The 24,701-nt window shown below is 41.9% G+C and overlaps 1 protein-coding gene across 2 annotated transcripts in view; it reads left to right on the forward strand.

The window, feature by feature from the left end:
• The first annotated feature begins 9,107 nt into the window (after positions 1-9,107).
• Positions 9,108-24,701, forward strand: part of SIK2 (salt inducible kinase 2) — an 81,932-nt gene continuing 66,338 nt past the window's right edge. Inside the window, exons 1-2 of one of the 2 annotated variants that reach the window (XM_079954662.1) lie at positions 9,108-9,806; positions 20,776-20,892. In XM_079954662.1, the coding sequence (XP_079810788.1) occupies positions 9,318-9,806; positions 20,776-20,892 (606 nt within the window). In that variant the 5' untranslated portion in view covers positions 9,108-9,317. The remainder of the gene's footprint in view (positions 9,807-20,775; positions 20,893-24,701) is intronic. The other variant, XM_079954661.1, reaches the window with a different exon arrangement.

The raw sequence follows: 24,701 nt of genomic DNA on the forward strand, positions 1-24,701 counted from the left end.
GATTTTGTGGTGGTGTTGGGTTGTATGCATGTGGATGTCTGAAGCCTCTGGCTGTGGGTGGCTGAGTTGCTGTGATGTCATGGAATGTTTGTGAACATTCTAACTTGGAAGGAATGGCACTGAAGACAATAGAATCCCCACAAACAGACCAACTTTTGTGATGAAAATAAAGATCAGTTTTGATGGGATTCTTCTCTTCAAGAGGCAGAGAACACAAGGGGTGGAGGAAAGAAAGGGCGGAGAGAAGGGGCTGAAAAGCAGAGACCAACAGAGCTTTTTCTTCTTCTAATCTAGCACACAGGGGATTTGGGGGGATTACGTGAAAGGGTTAAACCTCACTTCCCACATTCATATCCAGTTATAAAAAAAGGGGTTTGCGCCAAGTATTAATTTTTTTTAACCTAAAAATGATGTGGATGCTAACCGCGGGGAAAAAGTAACATCAAATTTGACACTGAGGCAAAGATTAGCCAAAAAGACATGAGGTCTTGCTTGAGTAGCTAGAAAGCAGGCTAGGCCACTTGGAACCTTGTGGTTCGGGCGTAAGGAAATGGGTGTTTACAGAGACTCCTTACCAGAGTGTATTACTTTGTGTGACATGCAGGGTGTTCAGAGCATATTTTTTCCTCTATGTGCAATTCAGCACAAAATTGCTGTCATGGAATTTGACCTTTGCCACAAAGGCTTATTCTCACAGCGTGATTTCCAGACATGTGAGAACTGGCAACCATGTTATGTGAATGGCTCAAACAGAGAAGTTGCTTCCTGCACTTAATGGATAGAAAAGGAGCAATTGAATACGCACAATCCATTAACCCACATATGAATGAGAATCCCCTATAGTGGAAATTCCCTCTCCAGATGATTCCAGCTGGAATGTAGGATAGTAGGATCCTGGAATTGGTATCGAGATAGCCTTGGGCACCTTCCAAATTTCATATTGACAAAACTCTAGTAACTTTTAATATACAAACCTTAGTGTACAAACAGCCACAAACCTTCATTGTATTTTCAGTTACTTTTCCTGTTATCCTGGACATGGGTATTATTGCACTGCTGTCAAGTTTCTCTTTTGCATGTCTGAATGCAAACTTATATGTTGTTTATCAAGGAATACACATGTTTTGCTTGTGAACTGTTTGCTGGACTATAACTCCATGCTATTAAGATGGCCAGGGTTACTAAACATGTGCACAGCATCTACTTCAGTGGGCTGAGTCCCCCTGACCACCACTGAATTAGTCGGCACACATTGCTGAATGTGTGAAATTCCTCTACTTAAGTGCACTGTGTTTGATCTGTGATGATTCAGTCCCACATGCAAGTCGCTCCTTGATGAGCAAGGGATGAGCATGCATGTGTGAATCAGCCATGTGTTGCTTAAAAGCAAAGGCAACAATAATGCCCGATTGCTGCCCATGAGCAACAGTCAAAACAGTGGTAGGCAACAGTTGCCAAGTTGCACCAAGGAAGTGGTAGTTAGTTGAGTGATGCCTCTTGCTTGGTTTCCCAATTGCTGTGCTAAAGGTACCTTTTTCATTAAGAAGTTAGATGCATTTTAATTTTTATTCCTATTTTTAAAAAGTTAATCAATCTCACTAGCATTTCTTTATTTGCAAGTTATGGCATTGGGGATACCAAGGTTAGTTTCTCATATCACAGGAAATTTCTACATTGCAATGTAAACAGGCCATAGCTGTCAACTTTTCCCTTTTCTTGCAAGGAATCCTATTCGGAATAAGGGAATTTCCCTTTAAAAAAGGGAAAAGTTGACAGCTATGAAACAGGCATCAAAACATGCCTGAGGGTGGATATAGGAAATGCACAGTGCACATCTGTGGAGCTATAGCAGACCTAAGATCACAGTCTGCTATTTAGTTTGGATAGGGTGTCCCGCCCCCCCCCCCCCCCCCGCTTCTCTGAAGATAAATAATTGCCCACCTCCCATCTTATTTCATGAAATCAGCAGACATGTAATGCTTACAAAGTGACTGTACCCTCATTAGAAACTGGCATTGTTAATATGGTGCTTAGGGTTCTACTTATTTTGCATCAAAAGTAGCTAAACGACAATATAAAATTAAAATCAATACCCAGAAGCTACCAGGAAGTTAAAGAACGAAAAGAAGCCTTGAGAAGAATGTGTGTGGCATGGGAATGAAACAACCATAAAAGTGAATGCTGCTATGATTTTGCTTTGCCAGTATAAACACTTCAGGCAGCCAGTTTTCTGGAAAGGAATCCTAGCATTTTTCAACCATTGTAGTCCTTTTTACGTTTCTACTGGCCTTTCACTGTCAGTTGGTCAGCATTATTCTGTGATTCCTTCCTTCCTAGCTAGCAGTCTTTGAGAAATGCCTGCTGGCTAAGTCCTGCAAGGCTCAAAATTCTCTGGAAAACTACGGCCATTTGCATAGGTAGTTCAACGCCAGATAAATAACTACAAGCAACCTGAACAAAGCTAAGCAGTCTCTGCCAGGGAAGTGTTAGCCGGTAGAGTGATAGCCATTGGCTGTTCCCCCAATTTTTAACTACATTTCATGAAGCAGTCAGATGCATTTGCTTTTTTGCTTTTTTAAAAAGGTTTTAATCATTCTCAACTTTTCTTTTTTAGCTGGTCCAGCATCATCTGTTACTGGTTTAGGAAAACAGGAAACGAGAGCTGTGCTGGGGAAAGCCATGGCCCCAACCTTTGTGTGTCTTATTCACTCTCAAAGTGGGATGGCAGCATTTTTAGACGGCTTGGGTCACATGCTGCCTGTGCACAAGGGTCAAATTAGCTATTTCACACACAGATTCTTTGGTGGCTTCACCACAAGTTGCTTTTCCAGAGATTTTTTTTGGCACAGATGGGCAGCCTTGCAAATGCTATTACCATGGGCATAGCCAGGATTTATGGTTGTGGGGGATAGGCTTTATGTTAGGAGGAGGAAGAACCTTGTTTAGTTTAGTATTTTTATTGATTTACTTGATTATGGGCGAGGGCAAGTGCCCCCTGCCCCCCCCATTGTCTACGTCCATGGCTATTCCTGAATTTCATAGTTACACTAATTAAATGCCCAACTGCGTATCAGGTTGCTGCCCACTTATGTTGCCCATATAATTCTGTGTGAAGCAAGGAAGTCTGTCCTCATAGCCCTGCCCTGAGTTCCACTTCATACATCAGTTGATAAAATTGTTGATTAAATCTACATAGGGGAAAGTCAATATTTCTGAAGCAAGAAACATAATTTGTTTTCAGATATTGCACGCATAGGAGGCATGCGAGAGAAAAGGTAGTGCTTGCCATCTGCAGTTTTTATAAGCACTTGTATTTTTTTATATAAAAAACAACAACAACAACAACTTGTTACATTAACCACTTTCTTGAATATCAAAGACGTACTGTAGAATGACAGTATGGTGATCTATGGTAGTGATGGTGGAGACGGTTTTATACTGTTTGGATAGGCTTGGGAGAGCCCAGTAGCTATAGAGTAGGTAAGGGTAGGATAGTCTAGGAAAGGATCCAAGGGGGGAAAGTAGGTACTGAAAGCAGATAGGAAGAGGGAGATTGCAGAGGAGGCAAGACTAGTCTGGGCATAAGGAACATCAGGGCTAGAAGCATGGAGATGGGAGCAAGAGAGGGAGAGGAATTGGGCTCTGCAACAGATAGCATTTTAGAAGCCAGGTGCAGGTGGCATGTATGCTTCAAATGCAAATACAGTATATATCAGAAACCTGCAAGTATAGCAGCTGCAGTGTCTGTTTTTTTTTAATCTGTGTAGGAATTGTTGGGTACTCAAGGCTTCTTTTAAAACAACTTTTTCATGCTTGTATTATTTTTGTTATTTGAAGCCTGCATACCAAGTACCGGTAGATTGGAGCAGAAATTTATGAGGATTTTATTATGATAAAAATTTGGAGTTTTTTCTTCTTCTTTTTTTCTGCCTCTGAACTGTAGAATTTCGGTGTGCATGTGCATTCCACAAAATGCCCCCCACTCCCAAATCTGCTGCCTGCAAATAAGAGTGGAGAATTATGGGAGGTCATTTATGCTCAGCCCTAAGAACTAGAAAAATAATGTATGAAGAGGAAAAAATGTGCACCACTAGAGGGCACCTTTGTTTCAGATTTGGCATAGTTGAGACTAATGTCCTGAGCATTCTGTAGTGTAGGCCACACACTTGACTGGTGAAGGGTTCTGAGCAGCAGAACTGTGTTTGCAAAATGTAAATTCTATATGGGATTAAAAACACCCGTGGAAAGGAGGCCCTTTTCTGTCTCCCATGAAAAAGTTGTTGCAAGTATCATTTGATCTTTCCTGTTTCCTCAGCTGTGCCTCCCCACTGTCACAAAAGGGCACACCCATTAAAAACAGTTCATCCAGCCTGCTAAAGTTGGCTCCGCTATTTTTATTGCTGATTTAGCTGCCAATAAAAGGACATCAGTTCTAAAAATGTGCACCAAAGGTTTCTCCAACCTGGTGCCCTCCGGTTCTGGGTGTTTGAGATTATAAATCCCATCGGACCCAGCTAGCTAGGTCCACCACATCTACAGGAGATGTTTGGGGAAGGCAGTTGCGCATGTATTACAATTGCATAAAAAGCTGAGTTTGGGGACAATCTACTAAAGGAACTTTTCTGTCACTTTCATAGCATGAGAGAATAATTACAGGTGAATGAATGAAACACTACAGCAAGGAGGGATAATGAATGGGTTTAAGAACAGAGTACAGCATCTGGTACCATATCATACCATGACAGGCACTATTCTTAGCTTGCTCTTGCTTAGATCAGCCATTTCTGAAGGTGGATGGCTGACTAATTCCATTCAGCAGCTTCCATTCATCCTCCGGAACTTTTCAGAATGGATAAATCTAGAAGGCAGTAAAGCAAATGTTAGCCATATAAAATAAGTACTGACAGAAACGCCCAGATGAAAAATTATCTGAGCCCACATGTTTAAGGGAAGAGTGGGCAGAAGAGAGCTCCACTTTGATTCCATTACAACATGGGCATCATGTCTGTCTGCCTTTTTGTTTGTTGCTTCCCATGAAACATCCTGAAGCGATTAACAAGAAAACAGTTTGAAATCCAATACAGATACAGACTCAAAAGGCTTATTGAAAATGAAAGTTCTTCAATATGCAAAAAAAAAAAAAAAAAAAAAAAAAACCCAACAGAGACAACAGGCAACCAGCTGTAACATTATTCGAGTTGTATGGTGGAATTTAGGAGATGGCTGAGGCATGTCAGCTCTGGTTTCTTTTACCTGTACAGTATGTGCATTTTTTTGTCTTGCGTTTTTCAACCCTGAGAAGAAAACCAAAGAGGGGCTATTCTGGTAAAGTCTTGGCAATCCATAGGAGACAGTGGTGGTTTGGAATCTGTCATTGGCCAATTGTATAGTACAACTAATTAACCAGAACTGCTTGTGGCACCATACTTGCTTCCAAACCTTTGGACTGGATGGCTACTGAGCACCAGAGTCCAGAAAGTGGTTAATTTGACTGTATTCAGATGCAAACTAGCTTGGGAGCACATCTTTTGCTGGGGTAAAAACAGTTGTCAGTTTAATCATCAGGGAAACTTGAAGTTAAGCAGAAAAGCCAGAAGCTCTGGCAAATATCACAGGTCACAAGAATTGCCAAAACTGGGAGCACTGAACCAAGGGTGGGAGGAATGCCCAGACGGCAAGGAGAAGAGCAAAACCAAAAAACAGGGCAATGTTCAGCTTAAAATTTGATGTAGAGGGACTTATTTTACAACTAGATCCATAAATCCTTTCACCTGCTCAGCTTTGTGATGCCTTAGAATGTCACACTAAATTTATAATTCATTCAGATTTTTATAATGTATAATCATATATCCATATGGTGTAAGAACAGCTTGCTGGATCAAACTTACGGCTTAGCATTATGTTCTCAGTGGCCAACCATATACCTATGGGAAACCCGCAAGAAGGACCTCAGTACAACAGCGCTTTCCCCATAACAACTGACTTTCATAGGAATACTGCCTCCAGCTGTGGAGGTAGACCATAGGCATCACGGTGTACAGAACAGAGAATCTTGGGTGCCAAGTCCCCTCTGAAATAGCCCTTTACAGAAGGGTTAATTGTAGCACGAAGGTTGCAGAGGTGGATATCACCTGAAGTTTGCCCCACATAAAACTTCCAGCTGCTATCTGACCGGTTGGTTTTTGTTGTTGCTCTTAGTGTCCAGGGCTCATAGTTGTAGATATGTAAACAAATCGACACTTGCAAATTAATTATAGGCTTTTAACATCCTGCAGTAATGACCGTGGATAGATTAAATAAGAATTTGAAGTCAGACATGGGTAAAAACATGAGAACTAAAGCTGTTGAAAGTAGCTATTAGTTATTTAGATTTTCTCCTCACAACAGTCACACAAGACAGACCACTATGATTTCTACTATGGAAACTGAGGCTAAAAAAAATCAGCTACACAAACTGTAGCCTGGTTCTGTACATAATTAGGCATCCCAAAGCACGTTAAAACCAAGTAACTTAAATTTATTGTTGTAGGATCCACAAAAAATATAGTCTGCCCTCTGGCTCATACTAGTTCTATCTCCAGAAACAGGATTATGCTAGAATCTGTCTTTTCTCCATATTAACTAAAAAAAACTCAGGCTCAAAAATACCCTTCAACTCTTTCTGTTTGGGTGGCACTGGCTAGTAGCTACCATACCATTGTTCATCTACCACCCTCCCATCTAGTTCAACAATTATGGGTATGATAAATCAATAATCAGAGTAAGTGCTGCACAGTTATTAAGATTTAAAACAAAGCAGGATCAAAATAAGTATCTTTTTAGCTACTTATTTTGGATTAAAAGGCAGAAATATCTCTATTACTCAATATCCTCTCATGCCCAGACTGTCCTAATATCTTCCAAACCAGCGCTAGCTCAGTTTTGCCTTATAATTAGGAATGGTTTTGCAATCATCCAAGTAAGTTTGGAGTCCCCATAGGCTGCCAGGAGTAAATTGGGGGAATTATAGGATCAAGACAGAAGATAAAAGACACGGTGGCACCTTGGAGACTGGTTTTGTTAGGCAATCATCTCTTTGACCTATGTCAGCGATATCACCAGTTATACATTTCAGCGTCAGAAGCAGACAATCCCTCTTCTGCTCCTTCTCCTTTTCCATAATGCCATGGCCACACTGATTGGTATTTACGTTGTAGTATAAATACAATATAGATGCAGGAAGCATTTCCTAAGGTGTAACTATTGTCCCTCAAGTCTGCAATTTTGCTTTAGATTAGGATGTTGGTCTGTGGTTTTGTTGCAGAGTTGTGAAGAAGGTTCTAGGGCACACACAGTATATGGGGCACTGGTCCTCAGCCTGTTGGGCTTTACCATTAACCCCCACACACAACTTCAGCAATTGGGAAAGGTTGTCTTCCATGTGTGATCTTATTAAGAGGGGGGAAATCTAAAATTCATTCTTAGGGCAGCACCTTCAACTAAAATATCACAAAATGCAAGTTTTGAGTTCTCATATAGGAATCTATGTTTCCAAGGAAACCCAGGATTACCCAGCACATAGCTCGCAAAAAAAAAAACCCACCTAAAAAAAACAGCTCACTGTGTGCATTATTTATTATTCCCATTTAATGGAAGCAGACGGATCACTTCCAAACAATCTGCCTAATGAGTATTTGTCCGGTTTTGTTTGCACTAAGTTTGCAAGATTATATACAATACCCAACCCAGTTTATTGGGCACCCATTCCTATGTTTGCAAGGTTACATGGCATCAAGGCTAGTAATTAGTGTCCCACTTTCCAGTTTTAAAATCACTTTCCTTGCTGCAAAAAGGCTGGTGGGTGTGTGTGTGTGCAGTTTACCGAATCACTTTCACTGTACAATCTGAATTTGCCAGTATGCAGTTGAATCCCATTCACAAGCTTTCCTGATGACCCGAAAATCTTAACCAGGACAAAACAAAGTTTCCAACTTCATTAGCGTATACTGAAGCATCTCACTGTGAGGGAAACAGTAGAAGAGAAAGAATCTTCTCCCTCTGTAGAATGGATATGCACCAAAATGTGTCCATAAAAGTACACTGGGCACATTTATCAGGCAGGCCATTAGGTAAAGGTAAAGGTACCCCTGCCCGTACGGGCCAGTCTTGACAGACTCTGGGGTTGTGCGCCCATCTCACTTAAGAGGCCAGGGGCCAGCGCTGTCCGGAGACACTTCCGGGTCACGTGGCCAGCGTGACATCGCTGCTCTGGCGAGCCAGAGCCGCACACGGAAACGCCGTTTACCTTCCCGCTGGTAAGCGGTCCCTATTTATCTACTTGCACCCGGAGGTGCTTTCGAACTGCTAGGTTGGCAGGCGCTGGGACCGAGCAGCAGGAGCGCACCCCGCCGCAGGGATTTGAACCGCCGACCTTTCGATCGGCAAGTCCTAGGCGCTGAGGCTTTAACCCACAGCGCCACCTGCGTCCCTAGGCAGGCCATTAGCTTGATCCAATGAGGCTCTTCTGATGTTATGAAGCTCACCACATTCGAACATTTCGGTATTGAAAGGGAACAACGAAGTGAAAAAGAGAATGAATTTAAATTTAATTGGTTAAAAGGGTTGTTGAATAAGTGTTAAAAAAAAAAAGGATGCAAAAAGGGGAAGGTATGGGGAAGTCCGAGAAAAGAGGCTTATGAAAATGAGGTTAAGAAATTATGAATTTGTATGTTTGTTTGTATGTTGTTTTTGTTATGTTTTATAAAATTGGAAAATTAATAAAAATTTATTTTAAAAAAAAAAAAGAAAGGGAACAACGAAACTAATCTTTCACGTCACACAATTTGCCCTCCCATTGTGCCAAGCGGCGAGGGAGATGGTGACCACACGCATCAGGTGCAAAATGCGTGCAGCAAAATTATGTCACAGAACGTGAGGTAAAACGCGAGGCAAACCGCGTTTTCTGTGGCACAAAGTGAACGTGTGGTAAAATGACGTGGCTGGCGAAGGAAAACGGTCCCTCGCGGGACGGACTCGATAGGGAACTGGGGAGAGAGGTTATCAATGTCAACAAAAGAGCGCCTGCCCCTCCCCCTTCTCCTCATGATTTTGGCAACAGCGAGGGGTGCTCGGTGCTAAAGCACAGTTTGAGAGAGGCGATAACACCTCGCGCAGCCCCACAAAAACGGGAAGGCAAAAAGGGGTGGAGTTGGCAGGAAAGCCCCTCAAGTATCGCGCGGGGGTTGATGGGGATTTCCCCCCCTCCCCCTCCAATTGGCGGGAACGGCCCCCTGAACTGGGAAGTCGCGCGCGCGCGCGCGGCGGGAGGATAGAGAGCGATGGCGGGTGGGAGAGGAGATGGCCGTTGGAACATTCGCCCGCGGTTGGCTCTGGTTGCCGCGGCGACGCGCGCCCCTCCCTCTCCGATGACGCGCGCCGTGACGCGCGGAGCTGGGGAGGAGCCAAGGGGGAGGAGCCGAGCGCGGCGGCGGCGGCGGCTGGGAGGGCGCCGGGCTTCAGTGGCGGCTGCTCAGTCCTTCGTGAGGGAAAGAGCGAGAGGGAGAGGCGGAGGGGAAGGAGCGGGGAAGCAGCCCCGGCGGCGGTGGAGGAGGAGGTGGCGGCGGCGAGGAGGAGCGGGGAGCCGCCCGGGCAGCATGGTGATGGCCGAGCCCCGGCGGCTTCCCCCTGCTGCCGCGGCGCTGCTCTTGCAGCCGCCCCGCGGAGGGTCGGGCCCCGTCCGCGTCGGCTTCTACGAGATCGAGGGCACCCTGGGCAAGGGCAACTTCGCCGTGGTCAAGCTGGGCCGGCACCGCATCACGCGGAGCGAGGTGGGGAGAGGCGCCTGAGAGGAAAAGGGGAGCGCGGTCGTGGCGGGGGGGGGGGTTGAGAGAGAGAAGGGAGGTGGGCATGGCGAGCCCCCCACCCTCACCTTTCTCTGGCAACGTTGAGAAAGGGGAGGGGATTTTTCCCCCTGAACAACACGCGTGTTGGGTGAGGATAACGTGTGAACGCGGGCGCCCCATTCTTCTTCCAACCAAGGGGGCGTTTCTCTATTTTTCCCCTTGGTGGAGGTTATGTTTGAAGGGGATCGAGCTGTGTCCCGCCTTATTTTCTTCCTTCTCTCCAACCACGGGTGGAGGGGGGGAGCATTTCTATCAATCTCTTGCTTTCTCTCTTCCCCACCCCCTTCTCCTTGAGGTGTGTTGATGAAAGAAAGGTAAATGCTCCTTTCTCTCCCCCTTTCTTTCTGCATCCATGTGTCTTTTCTCCTTGGGAAACTATAATAATGTGGATTCTGGGAAAGGGGAAGGGATTGTGGTGGGTCCTTTTTTGGGGGGTGACCCATAATACAAATATTAACAAGAGGAAGAAGGTGGTATTTTTCCTTCTCTCACCCCCATTCCTTTTTCTAAAAGTACTAAAGTCTTTGGGTCGGTGGGTGCTCTGGGAGCTTCTTTTCCACTTCATGGCCTTGCCCTTTGGGGTGCCTCAAGGTTGTGTCCTGTTTCTCTGTCATCTTTAACATCTGCAAGAAACCATTGGAGGGGGGAGTCATCGTGAGGTTCAGGCTAAATGTCATTCCTATGCAGATGACACACAGCCTTACCCCTCTTCTCTACCTGCAAGCCCTAGGGGGAGGCTGTCTTGGAATGGATGCAGGTGGCCTAGTTGAAGCTGAATTAGGATAAAGAGAGAGGCAGTGTGGGGTGGGAAATATGCTGATCTGGATGGAGATATGCAGCCAGTTTGGGATGGGGCTGCATTCCCCCTGAAACATCAAGTATGTGGTTTTGGGGTTCTCTTGCATTTGGTACTGTCACTGGGAGCTTGGATCCTGCCAGTGACTAGGGGTGCCTTTTTACCAGCTTAGGCTGGCTCCCAGTTGCAACCATATCTGGAGAAAACAAACCTTAACAGTTACACGTGTTTCGGCTATATTCCGACTAATGCACAATTCCTAGGACTGTGTTTAAAGACACTCAGAAACTTCGACAAGTACAGAATTCAGCTGCAAGAATTTCAGGGTGGGTGGGAGGGATGGCAGTCAAAGCATACTAGACTGATACTATACCAGTTATCTTGGGTTACTTATTTATGGGCTCTAAAGTGCTGCATTTTACATTTAAAGCTATAACCTAGTCCCAAGCCTGCTCCTATATTAGCTGCCTGGGCTTTAAGGTTGCTCACAGGCCAGTCATCAAGGTCCATCAGCTAGTGATGGGGCACTTGTAGTGGTGGCCCCATATGTCTGGAGCTTGCTTGTGAAAGAAATATGTATGTTAGCTTTTAACATACCTTTAAAACTTTTTTGTTTCAGTCTTCATTTTTCTAAATATGTGACGAGATTCTAAACGGCTGCTGCTTTTAGTTTTGTAAGTGACTCATTTTGAATGTACAGTAGTTTAAAATTTGTTTCATACTGCATTAATTATAATTTGTTAGCTGCCTTGGGAGGGCTTTACCTTAAAAGGTAGTGTATACATTCTTCAAGTAAATAATAAAAAGCGAGGAGCAGGGTTCTCCCTCCTTCCCATTTCACCACTTTAGAAAGTATTACGTGAAAATGATGCTAGAAATGCTGCAAGGGAAGGGGGCAGTTTAGTAATGAAATGAGAGCCAGCCTAATAAAAGGCAGCCTTGGGTTTCCTAAAAAGAACATTGCCTTCACTGGAGAAGGTGCATCCCCACAAGGATACTTCCCCCCCCCCTTCCAAAATGTACTCCTTCCAGGTATACACACATGAGAAGGATGCTGGCTTCATTAATGCTGCAGGACATAGTTCTGAGAAGGTGTGTGTGGTGGTGATCCAAAAGTGGTGTCTTCTTATAAAGCCCCCCATTAAAATCAAGAGGTGTTTGCTTGTCATGACTTGCCCCTCCAGAAAGAAGAACCACACCCTGGAAAAGAGGTTTTTGTGATAAAACGAAATTTTCACTAGGAGGATGATCTTTCCTCTCACCTTGGAGAATGGAGCATTATATCAAAGGAAGTGCTTGTAGTGAACACAAATTATTGATGTGTTCTTGAAACATAGTGTCCATGGGTGGTCTTTTAGAGGAAGTTGTGGTAGGAGTGTCACCCCCCCCCCCCCCAGCTTTCTTCAGACCTTGATCGTTTTGTCCAGGAAATGAGCCTCGGCAGAAGGGAAAGGGTGGTGGAGTCAGCTTAAGTCTCATGGCACTCTGAAATATCCTCCCACAGGAGACCTGATCCTCAAAAGTATGTGATAAAGGTTGTTCATAACAGGGTGATAATTGGAGGGTGCTGCCTCAAAGTAAAAGCAAAACATAATATATCCCGAGAAAAGGGCTAATGGGCAATAATGGAGCATGGCATCAAGCATATGCATGGGTTTAGAGCAGGAGTCAGCAAACTTTTTCAGCAGGGGGATGGTCCACTGTCCCTCAGACCTTGTGGGGGGCCGGACTATATTTTTTGGGGGAAATGAACAAATTCCTATGCCCCACAAATAACCCAGAAATGCATTTTAAATAAAAGCACACATTCTACTCATGTAAAAACACGCTGATTCCCGGACCGTCCGCGGGCCGGATTTAGAAGGTGATTGGGCCAGATCCGGCCCCCAGGCCTTAGTTTGCTTACCCATGCAGCGGTTCTCAACCTGTGGGTCCCCAGATGTTGTTGGACTACAACTCAAATCATCCCTGAGCTCTGGCCTTGCTAGCTAGGGGTGATGGGAGTTGTAGTTCAACAACATCTGAGCCCCCAAGAAAGTGTGATTAGAGAGAGAAAGAGAGATGCCAGTCTTCCTTGTTGTGCAGGGTGGGTTGGAGTATTCTGAAAATGGATGACACGTCTAAAAGTGGCTCTCAGAAGGACATGGCTGTGCTAATTTTGTGGTGGTTCTTTCCAAATGGGCAGTGGAGTTGGGGAAAAGAGTCAAATAAGGCCATTGGGAAGCAGGAACTGGCATTTAGGCATCACATGGTGAACATGATTATATTTTCCCTTCATGAAATTTGGGGTTGGAAGGGAGGCTGCACCTAAAGAAAAGGCAGTTTTATGATAATTGTAGGCATATATACAGGGAGGAAGAAGAGGGGACACAGACGTGAAGAGGAAGAAGAGTTTGGATTTGATATCCCGCTTTATCACTACCCGAAGGAGTCTCAAAGCGGCTAACATTCTCCTTTCCCTTCCTCCCCCACAACAAACACTCTGTGAGGTGAGTGGGGCTGAGAGACTTCAGAGAAATGTGACTGGCCCAAGGTCACCCAGCAGCTGCATGTGGAGGAGTGGGGAATCGAACCCGGTTCACCAGATTACGAGTCCACCACTCTTAACCACTACACCACACTGGTTTACCTGAGGAGTGGGTTTGGGGGGGTTGTAGCAGAGAAAGGGTGTTGTAATTTAAAACAAGGGGGATTGGTATGTAGGATATGGTATGAAAAAATGGCTTTTTAAAAAAGAAGGGAGTTCCTGAGCACAATGAGGTAACAAGGTCAGTCATGTGCCTAAGCAAACTGATCAGAATGGTTCCTGGCACTCAGGAGGATTTCCTAGCAGGGTATCTTGTCCCTTGCTCTCAGCTGATTTTGATCTTCAGTGGTATAACTGAACTCTGCTATTGTCCTTGTAGCCTCAACCACAGTCATTTCCTTTCCAGTAACTGGGAATGTGATGGGGAAGCGTAACTTCCTTTGTCCCCTTTTTTTTTTTCATTCCAGCAGCAAATGAGATTAAGAAGTTAGCCCAGGCCTGGCATAATGTTGGCACCTGACAGTTTTTCTGCAACCAGAAGAATGAATGAGAGTTTATTTTTCTACTACTCAGAAGAACTCTCAAAGCAAAACATGCTGGGATACCTTGTCAAACTTTACTGCTTTTGCTCTTAGTCCATTTTTCATGCAGACATCCCTGGCAGCATCCCCTTGGCTCATTCCATGACTGCATCTTGGAAGTGGGGAGGTGGTATGAGACATTTACTTGTCTCAACTCTTCGGTAGTTATACCTTGGATGAGAATGATAGCAATTCTGGATGCTGGGTTTGTTATTTATCTTTTTGCAAATCACAAAAGTCAAACCTCAGAGTGCTAAGCTCCCATCTATTTTGGAGAGATCACAAAACTTAGTTCCCTTGACCTGGAGTCAGTTTAAAGAAGGATGGTTCTATTTTACCTCCCAATCATATGAATCATTCTGTCTGTGTACTAAATTAAGGCCATGAGAATCTTTTTGAATGCAAACTACACATTAAAGAAGATGCAAGTCTCAAGGGGGGAAAGCAGAGGGTACACGTAATTACAGTTTATTGGATAAATAGGTAGCTTGGTTAAGCATTAAATGAATGACTGAAGTAGTTTTTGTGGGATTTTATTAAAGTATCTAAAACATGCTAGATTTTATTTAAGCAACTGAAAAGTTTGTTCCTAATAGAGGCTAGTACCTTAGCTGATTTTATGCATCTTTATAGTTGTTTGACTGTGTTCCTAGCATTTTAGCTTATGTTTTCTGAAGGACCCAAACAGTTGAGAAACTACTTACATTTTTAAAGTAAAGTTGGTGGGAAGGCTAACTTAATTACAGCATTATGTTGTGTAGGTAGAAACAGCGGAAAACTAGCGAGTTTTTAATGCCTTTAATACATAATGCTTTATTCACTTAATTCATTCACTTTGGGTTGCACTTTCCATATTACATTGTAGTGACTGCTAGGTAATTTTGTACAAATTATTCCCTGCTTGATTTTTGTTTTACATTTTTCAGCCAGCCCCATTTTTTAGTTAGTGTACCAATGTAATGTTGTTAGGGGAGGTTTCAACGTTTGCTGAAAATAATGAAAAATGTTACGTTGTAAATAACTTTACTTGGAGACTGCAAGATCCATGAATAAAAACACCTCTCTGAGCACTTGCAATTTTTATTTAAATACCTGGCATTATTTTTAATATCTGTCAATAATAAGATTGGATTTGGCTGTAACCTACAGGACATTGCACAGAAAGTGTCAGATACAGCAAGGATGCATGAGTAGCCAGAGATTGATGTATGAATGGAAAGAACCAATTTTGGCTTCTGTAGTTGTAGTTGTTGGACACAACAAGGCTCAGAGTGTAAAATGTGTAAAAATAGATGTTTGTAAAGAAGCTTTCTGTTGCTAAAGGGGATCATAAATTCAAATGGCATTTCTTCATGGTGATAGCCATGCACCTTGTTCAAATTTCAAATAAGAAATCCACCTCTGTTTCTGATGTTAAGTCAAGAGATTACAATGTTATGCCATCCTGGTGGTAGTTTTTTGAAATTATTTTCTTGTTCTGCACTCAGTTTTCCTTTTTATAATTCCATACTTTAAAATTCTGCTGAAATGGAACATGATCACCTTGTCTCATGACTTTTCTTGATAACTTGATATACACGGGGGTGTCTTATACACGAAAAAGTACGGTAAACAACTTGAGGGATTCATGAGCTCTGCTGGCACTGCTGGATTGGTGAGAGAGGATTGTACAAAACCGTGCATGGCTCCACTTTATCTCCCCACTCCCAGTTCTGCTTTCCGCAATGCAGGAAGCCCCTTTGAGATAATGTTTCTGTTTCAAGTATTTAGTTCATACTGTATTATTATTAAGAACATAGAAATTGCCTGATAAATCAGTCTTTGTTTCATCTACCCAGTATCTTTATGGATGGTGGTCACTACTTTAATGATTTGCAGTGGGTTGCAGTTTTTTCTTCCTATTTGTATGCTACCATTTGCAGCTGTCACAGCATCTCTAGAAAGAGGCACATTTTGGTTATGGCACAAAGGTGTGTGGCAATTAGGGTTGCAAAGAGACAGAAGCAATATGCTTTGGTTTGCCTCTACAAGGGAGAGGAACTTGAAACAAGAGAAAGAAATAGATTTGGACAAAACTCCTTTGATAATCATGTTGATAAACTTCTGTGAGCAAAGATTTAGAATGCATATCCAAAAGAAGTATTAACAGTGGTGAATTGTATTTAGATTGGGTAGACTAGACTGCTATGGTTCAAGCATCTGGTATTGTGTTTCTCATAACTGGCATAAGTTTTGCTTCCTAACTTTTGCTGCTTTATTAAGGCTGAAAAATTATTATATTCAAGGATATCTTAAAATCTTTCTCAAAAGAAATCAGAAGGGGACCAAAACACTATGAACTTTTGAAATGTAGCATTAACAATCCGCAACTATAGGTGTTGGTGACAAAGTGTTCTGTAAAAAGGATTTGGCAGTGAAGACTAGAACTACAACAGAATGTATGCAGTTTCCCCCTCCCTTCTCATGTTTCAGAATTAGAGGAAATACCGTAAGTGGAAGTTAGGGAAGTAACTTGGTTGACTTACTGAAAACTAAATTTCTTGGAACTGTATAGCTTCCAGACCTTCAAATGAAATAATTTATTTCATCATTGTTTGGAAAGGTTATATTGCTAGCAGATATCCATAGCATGGACAGAATGAGGGAGTAGCAGCAAGATGGATTAGCACTCTGAATCTGGAACCAAGTTTACAGGAAAATTGCAAGTATTTCCACACTTTTAAAAATGTGGTCTCTATTCTGGAGGTTCTTCCTGGAGTTTCATTGTGCTCTTGGCCACAAATAAATCAAGGAAAAGGAAGATCTTCCTTTTTATTAAATTGAAATAAAGAACAATTGAAATACAACTCAAATGCATTTGGACAGATCAGCTATGATTGCCAAGTCACCATATGTTCTTTTTCAACAATTGTGATCCTTGCTGAGCTGCCCGACCACTTTTTAAACCGAATTTCAGTTTTGTAGTGCCTCCCCAACCTGAACTTCTCCTTTGTACTTAATCAGCTTTCTAAATTGTGGCTTAAACTTGTGGTCACATCTTTGGGAGTTAACCTGATTTGAAGTTTCTGCCATCAGCTAGTTATTTTGTACTGTTTCAAGCTAGATGGGCTCTTGGAGAAATGTTCTGAAGACACCACATCTTCTTTGAGTTTGATTCTTAAACATTATAGAAAACATAGACATATCCTTTTCCCACTTTAGGAAATACTGGGCTGTAGCAGAATAAACTGTTGTGCCAAACATTTATAAATAATTAAGCTTTTTGCTCAGTCAGGATTTGTTTTCCTTGTAGCCAGGAGCTGCTTCCAAAGTTACAAGAAGAAATGGTTGTGTTTGCCTTCTGAGTCCCTCCTTGGCTTGTCACCACTTTGAAGTCAATGCTGCTGCATGGTTTTATGCATGATGAAGAGGGTGAGCTGTCGTGATTATCAATGACTACCCTTGACTTGCACGACAGATGCACCTGCAGTCTCAAAATCTCTTGCGGTGTCTTAGCATGGCTGGGGTGGGATAAGAAGAATTCCTGCTTTCTGAATGAGTGAGCAAAAAGGAGAGTGGTGTATGGGTGAGAGATGAGGATGCCCCCAGATTTTAGTTTAACTAAAATGTTCTTTAGTAGCACAATAGTAGCAGGACTGGAAAAGCTGTCTACTTGAGATCCTAGAGACGGTCAGTGCCTTGCCTTACTATTGACAATATCTGACTCCATATTGTTTTTAATAGGGCTATGTAGCTTAATGTACCTTTATACACTTGCATGGCAGCTGAGGTGTCTAGGAAGGATAAAAATTCTACTAGCTTCTGTTTCTAGTAAGTTTTTATGTTTCAATGATTCATCAGTTGTTCACCCTTCTTTAAAAGCATTGCTAATCTTAACGATACTTTGTGACATTTTCACAGGTTAGTTATCTATTGGGTAAACAAAGGAAGTGTGGGTTTAATTCCTCTTCAAAAGAGTGTTGACATTCACTTTTCCTGAATGCCTGTTTGGTCTTAAACAAAGAAAATAGAAGCTTTAAGCAGCTTGTTGCAGGACTGGAGCTTTAAGCTCTGGTTACATGGTCACTTAAGTCATTTATTATTAGTTGTAGCACTTCACATATATATGGGAGGATATAGGTCTCTATATAGGACCAGATAGTTGTCTAAATTCAGTGAGTGAAGTCTTCTTAATTTGCTGTGGGTATGCAACTAAATTTGCTGTGATTATACTGCTAAAGGGAAGTTGATCTCTCCAACATGCTGAATCGGTTCTCATGGAGATCTTGGATCAAGAAGATTTCATAGTAGATTTGTAAGATTATAAGAGACCTGAAGATCCATTTCTAGATCAAGTTCTGCACTGAATCAGGATCCTGCTTGCTCCTTAAAACAAAATGTATTATTTAATATAGCAGTCTGAGATCAATCCAGATGATATGGTATATCATAATAGCAAGGGCCTCACAGCAATCAAAATAGATGTCCACTGGAGAAGAAACAACCTAATACAAACACAGAACATTCAAGCAATCAATAATCATTCCTTTTTCTTCAGTCTTCTGCCCTGCACCATCTCAAATGCTTGGGGCATATAATGGAAAAAAGTAGACATAGGAATAAATGGAAAAAGTAGAAACACAAAATACAAATTAACACACACCCCACAACCCAGTAGGTTCTTAATATTTAAACATCATAACAAATGACAGTGATTCTGAAAGATCCTGGGGCTTGGGTGAATCCTGCCAGAAGAAGGATTTCTGCTGTTGAAGGGGCTGCTGAGAAGACATCTTTGTCCAATCTTGTAGTGTCCATGCTTTCCATATCAAACCAATTCCATGCCACAAAGATTTTGTGCCACGCTTGTATATGTTGTTAGTAGCCATTGCTACAGTTTTTCAGAGGTCATTCAGCTCAGGCACTGAAGCAAGATTGTCCACTGATCCATGTAGTATTTTCAGTTGCACATTCACACATTCATTTTCATTTGAAATATATCTGTGAACTCATTACTGCATTTCTTTATAAGTCCTTCCACACCATTGCCTGAGAATTGGGGGTTTTCAAGCCCAAAACTAGAGTGTATTTTTTCATCATTATTATTAATGAAATTTCTATACTTCGCTTCATCCAAAGATCACAGGGCAGTTTACAATAGAAAAACTCAAAAATATGTGCAATAATAACAACCAAAAACAACAAACTGCCCACACTGTAGATAAGCTGAGCTGTATTTAAGTGGGGTGAGTTTCCCTAAGGAGAGTTTATTCTCAAGTCCTAACTGTGTGATTATAAATTACTTTATGTATGAGACGTTAATCACAGTTAAAATAAAGTGTATGTAATAATTCAAACTACATTGATTTTGTTTTTGTACTAAATATGAAATACTATGCGAATTTCTGCTTAAATTGTATTTTTGTATTTAACAACATCTATGGGGGTTCTTATTTAAGTATTTTTTAAGTAGGCACACGAGATTTTTTTAAAAAAAAAATCAAGTTGACTATTACTAGTGGGAACAAGCTTTTAAGCAATTTGGCTGGGATGCAGAAAGCTACTTTAGGAAAACTTGCATGTGCCAACTAGCTTTTGGTTTGTTGATTGCGGTCCCACCCCCACCCCCAACCTGCAACATCCCCCAATAAGTAATGATTTCTTATTTATCCTGTGGACTGCTACTCAAGGTGCACTAATTCAAAGTGGCCTTGAGGTTGCAGAATGAGTTGCAATATCTATTATTCACTTGTGAATGATCATATATTGCCTTCTTCAGCCAAAATGTGTGCAAGTCTTTTTGTCTTTGCAAAGGCATATGCTACAGCCTTTCTTAACTACAGTTTCCTGGTTTGTCTGAACTGGGCCACAATAGATATCTGCTTTGGAACAAGCCAGGATGTTGAACCATGGTTTGAAGTTGCTTTAACATTATGAGTTTTTGCAAAGTTGGTTCAGACAACATCAAGACAAAGTGCAAAATTCTATTCATATCTATTACTAGAAAGCAACAGATAGAATGGAATGGCACAGGGAAAATGCTATAGAGATCTTCATTTCCATGGCATGCTGGCCCTTGGGACTTTCCTATTGGGGTCCTGTTTGTTTTGAAACACCTTGTTCCTCTTTAGCATAAAATGTGAAAGTAGACTCTCCTGTGTATAATAAAATGTAATCATGTTTTACTAAAGTTCTGGCCAAGTGTCTGAACTTGTTCTTTCTGTTACAAAGGAAGTGTTTTTGTTTTTTTAATAAATAATATTTATTTGGAGTTTAAAAGTTACAAAAAGAGAAAAGAACAATACAAAATACAAAAAAAGAATACAACAGCAACAGAAAAAAATATATAAAAATATATTCACTTAAAAAAGAAAAAGAACAGATTAAACCTTTACATAACTTTCTTCCTTTATTTATTTCCTTGACCTCCTCACACCTCCCAATTTTGTATTCTAGTTCAAATCGTTATTTCAGCCAATCCTTCCAACCTTATTTACATTTAAGTAATTTAATTTAATATATTATAATTTAACGTCCTCTCTTTCGTCAATTTCATCAACTCATTTTTACTTAATCCTTTATATCATTTCTACCAAAACCACCTAATTTCCTTTTTCCAACATCTTTCTAACAGTCCTTAATTTTACAATATTTTTGAAGATATACTTTAAATTTTTTCCAATCTTCTTCCACCGACTCTTCTCCTTGGTCCTGGATTCTGCCAGTCATCTCAGCCAATTCCATATAGTTCATCACTTTCGTCTGCCATTCTTCTCGAGTGGGTAATTCTTGTGTCTTCTTGTGTCTTTGTTACAAAGGAAGTGTTGAGCACCTGCATGCTAACATGTTAAGAGTATTTTCAAATTCCCTCCAAATACTTTGTTTTGTGAGTATAACACTGTAGTTCTCTTAGAAAAAATAAAGAAAAAATTGGGTCATAACCTATATACTGCTTTTTTGACCTGGTTTGGCAAAGCCGACTTTAAAACTTCTTCTTGTAATTGGTTCTAGGTGGCAATAAAAATCATTGACAAATCCCAGCTAGATTCGGTGAACCTGGAGAAAATTTATCGTGAAGTGCAGATAATGAAAATGTTGGACCACCCACACATTATCAAGCTTTATCAGGTATGTAGCTGTATTCTCTGCCAAACCTTCATGTTAAGGGTTTGAGTTTGTGAGAATTAAGCCCTGTGTCCCATGAAGTCCTGTATTGTAAGTTTTTTCTGGTTGCTGTTGGTTGGAGTTTTTATGTAGCAGTTTTATAAATCTGAAATAATTAAAAATCGGTATATATCAGAGGAGGTTTTTACTTGGTTGTTTGTGAACAATGACATCAGAATGGTTTTGAATAATTCATCAATTAACGGGGACTGAACTCCCATTAACTTGGAACAGCCACAGACAAGGAAAGCTAGACATCTGACAGATTCCCCAGTCAGCCCAAGACCCTCGTTGACAGGAACAGACACCCAGTAAGTTTTAGGTTAGAGTGCAGGGAATCTGCTTAGTGTGGAAGTTCAGTCACTTGATGATATTGCCTCTCCCATAGCCACCATAAGGCCAGGTCCATGTGGGTCAGAATTATTTCATCTTTTATAGCATCCTGTTTGTTATGAAATATGCAATTTGACCTGAATGCTTCTGTGACAATGGCCAGGTTTGCCCATCACAATCAGGAGCTCCAAGTGAATTTGATGTCTAGCCAAAGTGAAACAGTGTGAATGCAAGCTGTACTTGCAAAGGAACAATTAAGAATGTACCCTACAGTTACTGATTGTTCCTTTGCGAGCTCAGCTTGCAGTCAGTGCTGTTTAACTTTGGTGCCAAAGGGAAGCCACCCTGTTTTTGCCTGGGGGTCAGAGTCACCTGATGATGTCAAAAGGGTGACCTCACCCATTCATCAGACGTGGCCCATGGAGGGTTGGCCACAATGTGATCTGGTTCTCTGGCAGAAAATAGTTGCCTATGTCTATGTCAAACCATAGTTATATTTACTGAGAATAAGTAGCATGCTTCTGCACACTGCTTAAAAGTGCCCTCTTCACACTATTCCTATTCCTGGCCATGCCACATGGGGAGCAACAGACCACAAGCTATGGCTTGCTGTGTCACCTAATCCAGGCTTCTGGTTTGTTTCTCTCCAAACAAACTACAAGCTGTAAGCCAAGGTTTATCCAGGAGTAGGGGAAGAGTGAAGCAGGAATTTTGAGCAGCGTGTACAAACCCACCGCTTGCTTGCATCTGCTTTTACAGTCATACCTCGGGATGAATACGCTTCGGGTTAGGCAAATTTGGGTTGTGCTCTGCGGCAACCCGGAAGTAACGGAGTGCGTTAATTCCGGGTTTCGCTGTGCACGCATGCACAGACCGTCAAAATGACGTCACGCACATGCGCAGAAGCGCCCAAACGTGGCACGCGTGGACGCGGGTTACATTCGCTTCGGGATGCGAACGGGGCTCCGGAACGGATCCCGTTCGCATCCTGAGGTACCACTGTATTTAATGTGATGTGTGATCACAGCCAATGAGAATTCAATACAGTAGTACAATCTACAAAATAAATTTCCTAGAGTGGAAAAGAGAACTGTCTAAAACTGAGCTAAAGCTTTGGATGTGGATTTTGCTAATGTGTGTTTTAACTGGAGAACTTTTTTTTATAAATCTGCTTGGTTTAACCTGATTTTCTTTTCCCCATTATGGTACTTGATTTGCTGTAAACCTTGATTGTGTGAAGGTGGGAAATCATTCTTTCAGGCATGACTCCATCGCTTTGTTTTAATGTGTTAGCCTGATGCTGCTAGAGTGTTTGGGTTGCTAATGCTTAAATCTGAACCCAAGGGCCCATTTATGCTACAGATGTGACTAGTATAGATTTGTTTTTTAATGTCATTGCTTCCCCCAAAGTTTCCAGGAAGTGTTGTTTGTCAAGGTTCTGAGAACTATTTTGTAGGCTTCCCTAGTTCTCAGCTTCCTTATGGGGAGCCATTAAATTTGCTTAAAATGTTTACATGCCCTAAACTGTTTGTTCTTCTTTGCGCGCGCGCACACACACACACACACACACACAATCCAGTGTCACAGGCAAGATTTTCATCGTAAGCACAAGTTAAGCATAAATTAAGTCTCCATCAAAGCTTTTCAAAGGCCACATGCCCTCCATTAAACCTCACATGTCTGATGGTAGGGCACATGCAGGAATCGGTCCAAATTATTATGTGATCAAGCATTCATCTCTATATCAAAGTTAAATCAGTGTTGTTTGTTTGGTGAACTTAGCTTTTATTTTGAGTAGGTAGCTGTTTGAAATGCGAAAAAAAATATTAAACTGAAGCATTCAGGTTTTGCCGTTCTATTTTGCATTTGGTGCCTTACATGAGCTGAACATCATAATAGAGCAGGGGTAGCCAATGTAGTGCCAGATGTTGTTGGTCTTAAACTCCCATCACCACTAGCCATTAGCCCTGCTGGCTGGGACTTATGGAGTCCAATGATATTTGGAGGGCATCTTGTTGGCTGACCCTGCCATACAGTAAACGCGTAATCAAATATAGATGCTGAATATGTGGATAAAGGATACAGTTCAAGAATGCTTCCCGAACTATGCCTAATGAATTGAACAGAACTTATTCCAGAACATATCTGCGTGGAATAAAATGCCAGTAGATTATATCCAATGTAAATTTAAATAGGAGTTTTAGTTCTGAGCTATCTTGTATGCTCTGTCTCCCAGTGACATTAATGGATTGTTCCCATTAAGTGTTGATGCCTCAAGCAAAATAGGAACCTTCCTGCTGTTTAAGAGGGAAGATTTGATTTAATGAGGTCTGTCTTGTTAGTTTTAATTTTACCATCAGAAATAGTCTAGTGGTTCAGCTTTATTAAATCAAGTCTTAATCTTGACAGCAACCTATAAATCAAGGGATACAATTCTAATAGTATGAAACAAACGTGTTACTTTGGGTTGTTGTTTTTTAAATTAACCTGGAGTTCACAAAGGAGAGTTGTTCCAGTAGTCAAGAGAATATAATAACTGTCTTGTGGTCTGCAATCTTGATGTAAAAGTGGCTAGTTACCACCACTCATACTTCCCCACCCCAAAACAATCACCACTTTTCAAGAATTTGCAGTTTTTATTAATAAGCAACCTCCTTTTAAAACTCCCATGCATGTTGGGATTGCAGGTAGACGTTACTGCTCACAGGTCAGCTAGGAGCCAAATGTGCATGCAAACAAGAAATGTATGGTGACTAATCTCATATTGAGCAATAATGAGAGGGTATCACACTCATTCCTATTATATACTTATATAATGATTTCATATTTAAAAGAGGGAAGGGAGAATAGGCTAGATTAATGGCAAGGTTAATGTGACCTTTTCCATTTGCTTTGGACACCATAGCAGATAGATCCTACCGCTTTGGGTTCCCTTTTTGTTTCTATCTGCCTGTGAATCATTCCCCTCCAAGGTAGCCCCCCTTAGCCTTTTCTGCAGGAAAGGAAGGCAGAAAACATACTGACCTGCCCCTCTGTTGGACGGAGGCACCTGGTGCATCTCCTAGCACTGCCCAAGAAAACCTGCAAGAGAGACCAGCAGGAGCTAAGTTAGTGGGGAAACTTAGCAGCTTGGGCACCACACCACCTCACTTTTCTCCTGAGAAAGGCCACTGGGGAGCTTTCAGGTATAACCTTACCTCCAAGCAGCCAAGAAACCTTCCTGCAAGAAGGGTGGGGAGCTTGCTACCTTGACTTCTTTGAAGTATCTCTCCTCCAGCAACCAAACCCTCCCAGTCTTGGAACTGGGGAGAGGGCAGAGATAGCTGCTTAAGCATTGGGATGATCCCTACCCACCTCTACAGCTTCAGATCTGGGGGCGTGACTGATTGCTTGTCACCCTTACCAGAGGGTGGCTGCACAGTTACCTTGGCAGTAAAAAA

This window comes from Podarcis cretensis, assembly GCF_951804945.1.
Source record: "Podarcis cretensis genome assembly, chromosome: 15".
In the NCBI taxonomy this organism is placed as follows: Eukaryota; Metazoa; Chordata; class Lepidosauria; order Squamata; family Lacertidae; genus Podarcis; species Podarcis cretensis.